We start from the raw sequence: 12,106 nt of genomic DNA, 5'->3' as shown, positions 1-12,106 counted from the left end.
ATGCTTAAACCTCCAACGCTGCAACAAGAAAAATGACTTTGTGAGACGAGAGAACAAGCGACTAACATTTGACTCTGTCCTTGCTCACCTGATAAACGGATATGCGGTCGGTTGCCATCTTGCCGCACCTGTGCACTGTTCTTAATTCCCCTCTGCACATCTGACTCCCAATTCATATGCAGGCATGACGTCACGTTGGCCAATCCAAGACAACCTTCTGCTGCGTATTCAACGGCGTTTTGCACACTAGCGCCACCCAGTGATATGCCATGATGACTGCTTTGGCTTACCTTGGAAATTGCTTGATTTCAGCCAACAAAAATGAAGTAGAATCGGCAAACCTGGCTCTCATTACAAATCCGTTCGTCGTCTTCAAGGGCCACGTTGTTGCCCTCTCCTGGTCAGTATGAGAAATGCTGCCGGTGACAAACAGAATCCAAAATAGACGAGTCGATTTTCCATCTCCAGCTTCCCTCACTTTTGGCAGGGGGTCAGGGGGCTCAGTGATGATGTTTAAATTAAACCCTCTGCGTTGTCGTCGTGGTCTCGCCTCTAAAAAGCGCATCCGCAGTCTTTCCGGAAGTATGTCTTTGCAGGTTGAGTTGTCCACTAGGTGGCAGCGTTTACCCTCCGATGACTGAACGCATCCGCGACTGCTGAGAGCTGGTGGCTGGCTTTTAACAAGGATCCTCAGGTTTGAAATTTCATACAATTTCAATCACGAGAAAATATTGCTCACAGATATCTTACTGCTTATATATTTCATAGGAAGCCTACAAGTCACATATATACAAATATGTGCTCACGCTCACCTTTCTTCGGCGCGCAAGTATCTTAAGGTGTTTTTTTTGGAAATGTAACTGACACTGTGCCATCTACTGGATCTTTTCAGCATTACGCTGACTTAAATACGCTATTGTCGTTACGGTGACGAAAACATCTCTGGCATGAATTGGACAATCACAACGTTGTCAATTTGTAAGGCATTGAGACAAAATTTACTCAACACAGCTTATTCGGTAAGAAATCACATTTAAAAAGACAAAATTATGCAAAACTTTATGTAACCCCTGCCATGAACATGTGGCTATTTGAGGAGTTGGGAAGACTAAAAATATGTCACGAGAAAGTGTCCCCACACCCCCAGGCTAAATGTTATGTTTTTAAGTGTCAACTAAGTGATGTTAATTGCAATACATGATCTTAGTGTGACAGCCACTGTATTCATAGTCAGGACTCGAGAGGAGAGGAAAGCCTTTATAGAAACTAAACTATAAATAATATAACACACACACAAATAAAGCAGACAAGAAGATGGGTGTGGGGGGTAGGGAGTATACCATTAAAAATGTCTGAATACATTCAAAAGTGCAGACCAAACAATCAAGGCTGTTTGCAATTAAAGCCAATATACTGTCTTAAAAAGTCAACCCTAAAATACTTCAAATCATATTACCTTCATGGAGTACATTTGTCTTGGCAATATGATTTCACATTTATGTCCAGCTCGATGGAACACCCTGATTGGCAGACAGATCCAAAGATTATAAAAGTGTATCTTGACTCCGCTGGTAAAAGTGCTTTACAAACTACTTGTTTTATTAGCATTACGTGAGCCAAGTAGAAGACGATATGTGAGAAAACTCTCGGATTGGCTGTAAAAAAATACCGCCGACAGACTTCTCTAATGCGAATGTGCAAAAGGCCTCGACACGGGTGAAAAATAGAGGGATGGCTCTAATTACTCGAGCGACAGTGTACAAAATGACGTTGTCCTTTGTTTCATGTGGAGCATTCCCTTTGGCACGGCTGCTTGTTTCCTGTCTGTCTCCGTGGCAACAGGGTGAGTCGAAATCGCCGCTGTCCAGTTTCAAGAAGCAGCTGCTCCCAGAAGCGACGCCTCCACTTGCCGTCAGGTAGACTTCCACAGAGGATTGTTGTACATCCAGCTGTCTCCCTGCAACATATTGTCGTACTTTTGGCGTTTGTCCAGTACGAAGTGAAAACACCAAAAGCAAATCTGGAGATCAGTCCAGAGTGTAGCGGGTGCAGTATTACTCTCGCTATACTATTTCTTTTTGTGTTGTATGCACAATTTATTTGCTGACTTTCACAAACCCAGAGCAACCATGGAGAAGGGCAGTCACATGACTGCAAACTGACCTGAGGCCTCACATTTACTTTTAGAGGACTACTTTGGACTTAGACTTGATAACTATTACTTTACATGTAAGGTTGTTTTTGTAAAGAAAGGCGTTTTTTGTCGAAAAAAACGACCGTGAATAGTAAGGCGTTTTTAGCCGAAAAAAACGAACATGTACCGTAAAGCGTTTTTAGCCGAAAAAAACGACCATGTATAGCAAGGCTTTTTTAGCCGAAAAAAACGAGCATGTATAGTAGGGCATTTATTTGCCCCCCAAAAATTACCATGTATAATTAGGTGTTTTTAGCCGGAAAGAAACAACCATGTATAGCAAGGCGTTATTAGCCGGAAAAAAAACAACCATGTATAGTAAGGCGTTTTTAGCCGAAAAAAACGACCATGTATAGTCAGGCGTTTTTGGCTGGAAAAAAAACGACCATGTATAGTAGGGCATTTTTTTTGCCCCCAAAAAATGACCATGTATAGTAAGGCGCTTTTAGCTGAAAAAAACGACCATGTATAGCAAGGCGTTTTTAGCCAAAAGAAACAACTATGTATAGAAAGGCATTTTTAGCCAAAAAAACCGACCCTGTATAGTAAGGCGTTTTTAGCCCCAAAAAAACCGACCATGGTATAGGAAGGCGTTTTTTGCTGAAAAAAATGACCATGTATAGTAAGGCGTTTTTAGCCCCAAAAAAAGGCCATGTATAGTAAGGCGTTTTTAGCCAAAAGAAACGACCATGTATAGCAAGGCGTTTTTGGCCGGAAAAAACGACCATGTATAGCAAGGCTTTTTTAGCCGAAAAAAAACGAGCATGTATAGTCGGGCGTTTTTAGCTAAAAAAACGACCATGTATAGCAAGGCGTTTTTAGCCGAAAAAAACGGCCATATATAGTAAGGCGTTTTTAGCCGAAAAAAACGGCCATGTATAGTAAGGTGTTTTTTGTCGCATAAAAACGACCATGTATAGTAAGGCGTTTTTTGCTGAAAAAAAACGACCATGTATAGTAGGGCATTTTTTTGCCCCCAAAAAATGACCATGTATAGTAAGGCGTTTTTTGCTGAAAAAAAACGACCATGTATAGTAGGGCATTTTTTTGCCCCCAAAAAATGACCATGTATAGTAAGGCGTTTTTTGCTGAAAAAAAACGACCATGTATAGTAGGGCATTTTTTTGCCCCCAAAAAATGACCATGTATAGTAAGGCGCTTTTAGCTGAAAAAAACGACCATGTATAGCAAGGCGTTTTTAGCCAAAAGAAACAACTATGTATAGAAAGGCATTTTTAGTCAAAAAAACGACCATGTATAGTAAGGCGTTTTTAGCCCCCAAAAAACCGACCATGGTATAGTAAGGCGTTTTTTGCTGAAAAAAAACGACCATGTATAGGAAGGCGTTTTTTGCTGAAAAAAATGACCATGTATAGTAAGGCGTTTTTAGCCAAAAAAAAAAGGCCATGTATAGTAAGGCGTTTTTAGCCAAAAGAAACGACCATGTATAGCAAGGCGTTTTTGGCCGGAAAAAAACGAGCATGTATAGTCAGGCGTTTTTATCTAAAAAAACGACCATGTATAGCAAGGCGTTTTTAGCCGAAAAAAAACAACCATGTACAGTAAGGCGTTTTTAGCCGAAAAAAAACGAGCATGTATAGTCAGGCGTTTTTATCTAAAAAAATGACCATGTATAGCAAGGCGTTTTAGCCGAAAAAAAACAACCATGTACAGTAAGGCGTTTTTAGCCGAAAAAAACGACCATGTATAGTAAGGCGTTTTTAGCCAAAAAAAAACGGCCATATATAGTAAGGCGTTTTTAGCTGAAAAAAACGGCCATGTATAGTAAGGCTTTTTTAGCCGAAAAAAAATGACCATGTATAGCAAGGCGTTTTTAGCCGGAAAAAAAACAACCATGTATAGCAAGGCGTTTTTAGCCAAAAGAAACAATGTATAGAAAGGAGTTTTTAGCCAAAAAAAAAAAACGACCATGTATAGTACGGCGTTTTTAGCCAAAAAAACGACCATGTATAGCAAGGCGTTTTTGGCCGGAAAAAAACGAGCATGTATAGTCAGGCGTTTTTATCTAAAAAAACGACCATGAATAGCAAGGCGTTTTTAGCCGAATAAAAACAACCATGTACAGTAAGGCGTTTTTAGCCGGAAAAAAAACGAGCATGTATAGTCAGGCGTTTTTATCTAAAAAAATGACCATGTATAGCAAGGCGTTTTAGCCGAAAAAAACCAACCATGTACAGTAAGGCGTTTTTAGCCGAGAAAAACTACCATGTATAGTAAGGCGTTTTTAGCCAAAAAAAAAACGGCCATATATAGTAAGGCGTTTTTAGCTGAAAAAAACGGCCATGTATAGTAAGGCTTTTTTAGCCGAAAAAAAATGACCATGTATAGCAAGGTGTTTTTAGCCGAAAAAAAACAACCATGTATAGCAAGGCGTTTTTAGCCAAAAGAAACAATGTATAGAAAGGAGTTTTTAGCCAAAAAAAAAAACTACCATGTATAGTACGGCGTTTTTAGCCAAAAAAACGACCATGTATAGGAAAAACGACCATGTATAGGAAGGCGTTTTTTGCTGAAAAAAAATGACCATGTATAGTAAGGCGTTTTTAGCCAAAAGAAACGACCATGTATAGCAAGGTGTTTTTAGCCAAAAAAAACCGACCACGTATAGCAAGGCGTTTTTAGCCAAAAAAAACGACAATGTACATATTATAGTAAGGCGTTTTCAGCCAAAAAACGATTTTCCTGCAAACCCTCCAAAGTGCATGTGAAATATGCCTATCGTACAGAGCAAATCACAGTCACTGGTGGTGTAGTGGAATACACGCCGGTGTTCCGTCCAGGCATCTCAAGTTCAATCCCAGCTCAGTGACGTGAGAAAGAACAACACCAAACTATGACTTTCTCCTGCAAACCCTTTAGTGTGCATGTCAAATATGCCTATTGTGCGAATAAACTCACAGTCAATGGTGGTGTAGTGGAATGCACGCCGGCGTTCCGTCCAGGCAACTCAAGTTCAAACCCAGCTCAATGAAGTGAGAAAGAACAACACTGAACAGTTACCTTTTCCTGCAAACCCTCCAGAGTGAATGCCAAATATGCCTATCGTGCAGAGTAAATCACAGTAACTGGTGGTGTAGCGGAATACACGCCAGTGTTCCGTCCAGGCAACTCCAGTTCAAACCCAGCTCAGTGACGTGAGAAAAACAACACCTAACAGTTACCTTTTCCTGCAAATCCTCCAGAGTGCATGTCAAATATGCCTATTGTGCAAAGCAACTCACAGTCACTGGTGGTGTACAGGTATACATGCTGGCTTTCCGTCCAGGCAGCGCTGGTTCAAACCCCGTCCAGTGACAGCATGTACGTTGGTTCCAATGGCCTAAAGCTGGGATAGGCTTCTTAAGTTCCCAGTGACAGTCGTCCATGTATAAAAGGTTTTTTAGCCTAAAAAAACGACCATGTATAGTAAGGCGTATTTTGTCGAAAAAAACGACCATGTATAGTAAGACGTTTTTTGCCTAAAAAAACGACCATGTATAGTAAGGCGTTTTTTGTCGAATAAAAACGACCATGTAGTAAGGCGTTTTTAGCCAAAAAAATGGCCATGTATAGTAAGGCGTTTTTTGCCTAAAAAAACGACCATCCATAGTAAGGCGTTTTTTGCTTAAAAAAACGATCATGCATAGTAAGGCGTTTTTAGCCTAAAAAAAACGACCATGTATAGTCAGGCGTTTTTAGCCTAAAAAAAACGACTATGTATAGGAAGGCGTTTTTTGCTTAAAAAAACGACCATGCATAGTAAGGCGTTTTTAGCCTAAAAAAAACGACCATGCATAGTAAGGCGTTTTTAGCCTAAAAAAAACGACCATGTATAGTAAGGCGTTTTTTGTCGAATAAATACGACCATGTATAGTAAGGCGTATTTTGCTTTAAAAAAGGCCATGCATAGTAAGACGTTTTTAGCCTAAAAAAACGACTATGTATAGGAAGGCGTTTTTTGCTTAAAAAAACGACCATCCATAGTAAGGCGTTTTTAGCCGAAAAAACAAACATTATAGTAAGGCGTTTTGTGTTGAAAAAAACTACCATGTATAGGAAGGCGTTTTTTGTCAAATAAAAACGACCATGTAGTAAGGTGTTTTTTGTCAAATAAAAACGACCATGTAGTAAGGCGTTTTTAGCTGAAAAAAAACTACCATGTACAGTAAGGCTTTTTTAGCCGAAAAAAACGACCGTGTATAGTAAGGCGTTTTTAGCCGAAAAAAATGGCCATGTATAGTAAGGCGTTTTTAGCCTAAAAAAAACGACCATGTATAGTAAGGCTTTTGTAGCCTACAAAAACGACCATGGATTGTAAGGCTTTTGTAGCCTTAAACAACGGCCATGTATAGCAAGGCATTCTTTGTCGAATAAAAACGACCATGTATAGTAAGGCGTTTTTAGCCTAAATAAACGACCATGTATATTAAGTCGTTTTTAGCCGAAAAAAACGACCATGTATAGTAAGGCTTTTTTGGTCGAAAAAAACGACCATGTATAGTAAGGCGTTTTTAGCCAAAAAAAACAACCATGTATAGTAAGGCGTTTTTTGTCGAAAAAAACGACCATGTATAGTAAGGCTTTTGTAGCCTAAACGACCATGGATAGTAAGGCATTTTTTGTCGAATAAAAACGACCATGTATAGTAAGGCGTTTTTTGTCGAATAAATACGACCATGTATAGTAAGGCGTATTTTGCTTAAAAAAAGGCCATGCATAGTAAGACGTTTTTAGCCTAAAAAAACGACTATGTATAGGAAGGCGTTTTTTGCTTAAAAAAACGACCATCCATAGTAAGGCGTTTTTAGCCGAAAAAACAAACATTATAGTAAGGCGTTTTGTGTTGAAAAAAACTACCATGTATAGGAAGGCGTTTTTTGTCAAATAAAAACGACCATGTAGTAAGGCGTTTTTAGCTGAAAAAAAACTACCATGTACAGTAAGGCTTTTTTAGCCGAAAAAAACGACCGTGTATAGTAAGGCGTTTTTAGCCGAAAAAAATGGCCATGTAGAGTAAGGCGTTTTTTGCTTTAAAAAACGACCATCCATAGTAAGGCGTTTTTAGCCGAAAAAAACGACCATGTATAGTAAGGCGTTTTCAGTCGAAAAAACGACCACTATAGTAAGGCGTTTTGTGTTGAAAAAAAACTACCATGTACAGTAAGGCATTTTTTGCTTAAAAAAAAACGACCATGCGTAGTAAGGCGTTTTTAGCCGAAAAAAACGACCATGTATAGTAAGGCGTTTTTTGTCAAATAAAAACGACCATGTAGTAAGGCATTTTTAGCCGAAAAAAAACTACCATGTACAGTAAGGCTTTTTTAGCCGAAAAAAACGACCGTGTATAGTAAGGCGTTTTTAGCCGAAAAGAATGGCCATGTATAGTAAGGCGTTTTTAGCCTTAAAAAAACGACCATGTATAGTAAGGCTTTTGTAGCCTACAAAAACGACCATGGATTGTAAGGCTTTTGTAGCCTTAAACAACGGCCATGTATAGCAAGGCATTCTTTGTCGAATAAAAACGACCATGTAGAGTAAGGCGTTTTTTGCTTAAAAAAAACGACCATCCATAGTAAGGCGTTTTTAGCCGAAAAAAAACGACCATGTATAGTAAGGCGTTTTCAGCCGAAAAAAACGACCATTGTAGTAAGGCGTTTTGTGTTGAAAAAAAAACTACCATGTACAGTAAGGCATTTTTTGCTTAAAAAAAAACGACCATGCGTAGTAAGGCGTTTTTAGCCGAAAAAAACGACCATGTATAGGAAGGCTTTTTTTGTCAAAAAAAACGACCATGTATATATAGTAAGGCGTTTTTAGCCAGAAAAAAAACGACCATGTATAGTAAGGCGTTTTTAGCCTAAAAAAAAAGACCATGTATAGGAAGGCTTTTTTTGTCGAAAAAAACGACCATGGTCGTTTACCACACATGGTCGTTTTTTTAGGCTAAAAACGCCTTACTATGCATGGTCATTTTTTCGGCCTAAAACGCCTTACTATACATGGTCGTTTTTTTCGACCAAAAAAGCCTTACTATACATGGTCGTTTTTTTCGGCTAAAAACGACTTACTATACATGGTTGTTTTTTTAGGTTAAAAACGCCTTACTATGCATGGTCGTTTTTTAAAGCAAAAAACGCCTTACTATGGATGGTCGTTTTTTTAAGCAAAAAATGCCTTACTATACATGGTCGTTTTTTTAGGTTAAAAACGCCTTACTATGCATGGTCGTTTTTTTAGGGTAAAAACGCCTTACTATACATGGCCATTTTTTTGGCTAAAAACGCCTTACTACATGGTCGTTTTTATTCGACAAAAAACGCCTTACTATACATGGTCGTTTTTTTAGGCAAAAAACGTCTTACTATACATGGTCGTTTTTTTCGACAAAATACGCCTTACTATACATGGTCGTTTTTTTAGGCTAAAAACGTCTTACTATGCATGGCCTTTTTTTTAAGGAAAATACACCTTACTATACATGGTCGTATTTATTCGACAAAAAACGCCTTACTATACATGGTCGTTTTTATTCGACAAAAAATGCCTTGCTATACATGGCCGTTTTTTAAGGCTACAAAATCCTTACTATCCATGGTCGTTTTTTTAGGCTACAAAAGCCTTACTATACATGGTCGTTTTTTTCGACAAAAAACGCCTTACTATACATGGTCGTTTTTTTCGGCTAAAAACGCCTTACTATACATGGTCGTTTTTTAAGGCTAAAAACGCCTTACTATACATGGTCGGTTTTTTCGACAAAAAACGCCTTACTATACATGGTTGTTTTTTTTGGCTAAAAACGCCTTACTATACATGGTCGTTTTTTTCGACCAAAAAAGCCTTACTATACATGGTCGTTTTTTTCGGCTAAAAACGACTTAATATACATGGTCGTTTTTATTCGACAAAAAATGCCTTGCTATACATGGCCGCTTTTTTATGGCTACAAAAGCCTTACTATCCATGGTTGTTTTTTTAGGCTACAAAAGCCTTACTATACATGGTCGTTTTTTTAGGCTAAAAACGCCTTACTATGCATGGTCGTTTTTTAAGCAAAAAACGCCTTACTATGCATGGTCGTTTTTTAAGCAAAAAACGCCTTACTATACATGGTTGTTTTTTTAGGTTAAAAACGCCTTACTATGCATGGTCGTTTTTTAAAGCAAAAAACGCCTTACTATGGATGGTCGTTTTTTTTAAGCAAAAAACGCCTTACTATACATGGCCATTTTTTTGGCTAAAAACGCCTTACTACATGGTCGTTTTTATTCGACAAAAAACGCCTTACTATACATGGTCGTTTTTTTAGGCAAAAAACGTCTTACTATACATGGTCGTTTTTTTCGACAAAATACGCCTTACTATACATGGTCGTTTTTTTAGGCTAAAAACGTCTTACTATGCATGGCCTTTTTTAAGCAAAATACGCCTTACTATACATGGTCGTATTTATTCGACAAAAAACGCCTTACTATACATGGTCGTTTTTATTCGAAAAAAAATGCCTTACTATCCATGGTCGTTTTTTTAGGCTACAAAAGCCTTACAATCCATGGTCGTTTTTTTCGGCTAAAAACGCCTTACTATACATGGTCGTTTTTTAAGGCTAAAAACGCCTTACTATACATGGTCGTTTTTTTCGACAAAAAACGCCTTACTATACATGGTTGTTTTTTTTGGCTAAAAACGCCTTACTATACATGGTCGTTTTTTTCGGCTAAAAACGCCTTACTATACATGGTCGTTTTTTAAGGCTAAAAACGCCTTACTATACATGGTCGTTTTTTTCGACAAAAAACGCCTTACTATACATGGTTGTTTTTTTTGGCTAAAAACGCCTTACTATACATGGTCGTTTTTTTCGACCAAAAAAGCCTTACTATACATGGTCGTTTTTTTCGGCTAAAAACGACTTAATATACATGGTCGTTTATTTAGGCTAAAAACGCCTTACTATACATGGTCGTTTTTATTCGACAAAAAATGCCTTGCTATACATGGCCGCTTTTTTATGGCTACAAAAGCCTTACTATCCATGGTTGTTTTTTTAGGCTACAAAAGCCTTACTATACATGGTCGTTTTTTTAGGCTAAAAACGCCTTACTATGCATGGTCGTTTTTTAAGCAAAAAACGCCTTACTATGCATGGTCGTTTTTTAAGCAAAAAACGCCTTACTATACATGGTTGTTTTTTTAGGTTAAAAACGCCTTACTATGCATGGTCGTTTTTTAAAGCAAAAAACGCCTTACTATGGATGGTCGTTTTTTTAAGCAAAAAATGCCTTACTATACATGGTCGTTTTTTCGACAAAAACGCCTTACAATACATGGTCGTTTTTTTAGGCTAAAAACGCCTTACTATACATGGCCATTTTTTTGGCTAAAAACGCCTTGCTACATGGTCGTTTTTATTTGACAAAAAACGCCTTACTATACATGGTCGTTTTTTTAGGCAAAAAACGTCTTACTATACATGGTCGTTTTTTTAGGCTAAAAACGTCTTACTATGCATGGCCTTTTTTTTAAGCAAAATACGCCTTACTATACATGGTCGTATTTATTCGACAAAAAACGCCTTACTATACATGGTCGTTTTTATTCGACAAAAAATGCCTTGCTATACATGGCCGTTTTTTAAGGCTACAAAAGCCTTACTATCCATGGTCGTTTTTTTAGGCTACAAAAGCCTTACTATACATGGTCGTTTTTTTAGGCTAAAAACGCCTTACTATGCATGGTCGTTTTTTAAGCAAAAAACGGCTTACTATACATGGTTGTTTTTTTAGGTTAAAAACGCCTTACTATGCATGGTCGTTTTTTTAAGGAAAAAACGCCTTACTATGGATGGTCGTTTTTTTAAGCAAAAAATGCCTTACTATACATGGTCGTTTTTTCGACAAAAAACGCCTTACTATACATGGTCGTTTTTTTAGGCTAAAAACGTCTTACTATGCATGGCCTTTTTTTTAAGCAAAATACGCCTTACTATACATGGACGTTTTTTTCGGCTAAAAACGCCTTACTATACATGGTCGTTTTTTTCGGCTAAAAACGCCTTACTATACATGGTCGTTTTTTAAGGCTAAAAACGCCTTACTATACATGGTCGTTTTTTTCGACAAAAAACGCCTTACTATACATGGTTGTTTTTTTAGGTTAAAAACGCCTTACTATGCATGGTTGTTTTTTAAAGCAAAAAACACCTTACTATGGATGGTCGTTTTTTAAGCAAAAAACACCTTACTATGGATGGTCGTTTTTTTAAGCAAAAAACACCTTACTATGGATGGTCGTTTTTTAAAGCAAAAAACGCCTTACTATACATGGACGTTTTTTTCGGCTAAAAACGCCTTACTATACATGGTCGTTTTTTTCGACAAAAATCACCTTACAATACATGGTCGTTTTTTTTTTGGCTAAAAACGCTTTGCTATACATGCTCGTTTTTTCCAGCAAAAAACGCCTTACTATACATGGTCGTTTTTTTAGGCTAAAACGTCTTACTATGCATGGCCTTTTTTTAAAGCAAAATACGCCTTACCATACATGGTCGTATTGATTCGACAAAAAACGCCTTACTATACATGGTCGTTTTTTTTCGGCTAAAACGCCTTACTATACATGGTCGTTTTTTTAAAAAAGTGCATCATGTTGCTTGCTTCTTTAATCCAGTACAAACTCAGTTCAGTTGCATTTAACTATTAAGTATGATACGATACGGTACGCATGATAATGTTGTCAGAGATTTCTTTAATTTGCGCAGTACATTTTAAACGCGTCATTTTTCAACATTCAAGCGCAGAGTTTCTATTGCTTACAATATGAAATTGACTGAATACAAATTTTGCGTCCCCGTTTTTAATGTACAACACATTTTAATGTGGGTCAACGTGTTCATGGGAGGGCCGAGTA

General features: G+C 37.7%; 1 protein-coding gene across 2 annotated transcripts in view; it reads right to left on the bottom strand.

Moving 5' to 3' along the window:
- Positions 1 to 1,237: 1,237 nt before the first annotated feature.
- Positions 1,238 to 12,106, bottom strand: part of LOC127605007 (oxysterol-binding protein-related protein 10) — a 31,945-nt gene continuing 21,076 nt past the window's right edge. For both annotated transcript variants that reach the window (XM_052072546.1, XM_052072547.1), the window contains exon 13: positions 1,238 to 1,957. In XM_052072546.1, coding sequence (XP_051928506.1) covers positions 1,913 to 1,957 — 45 coding nt within the window. In that variant the 3' untranslated portion in view covers positions 1,238 to 1,912. The remainder of the gene's footprint in view (positions 1,958 to 12,106) is intronic.

This window comes from Hippocampus zosterae, chromosome 7, assembly GCF_025434085.1.
Source record: "Hippocampus zosterae strain Florida chromosome 7, ASM2543408v3, whole genome shotgun sequence".
Lineage (NCBI taxonomy): Eukaryota > Metazoa > Chordata > Actinopteri > Syngnathiformes > Syngnathidae > Hippocampus > Hippocampus zosterae.
This window is presented reverse-complemented; position numbering and strand designations above follow the sequence as displayed.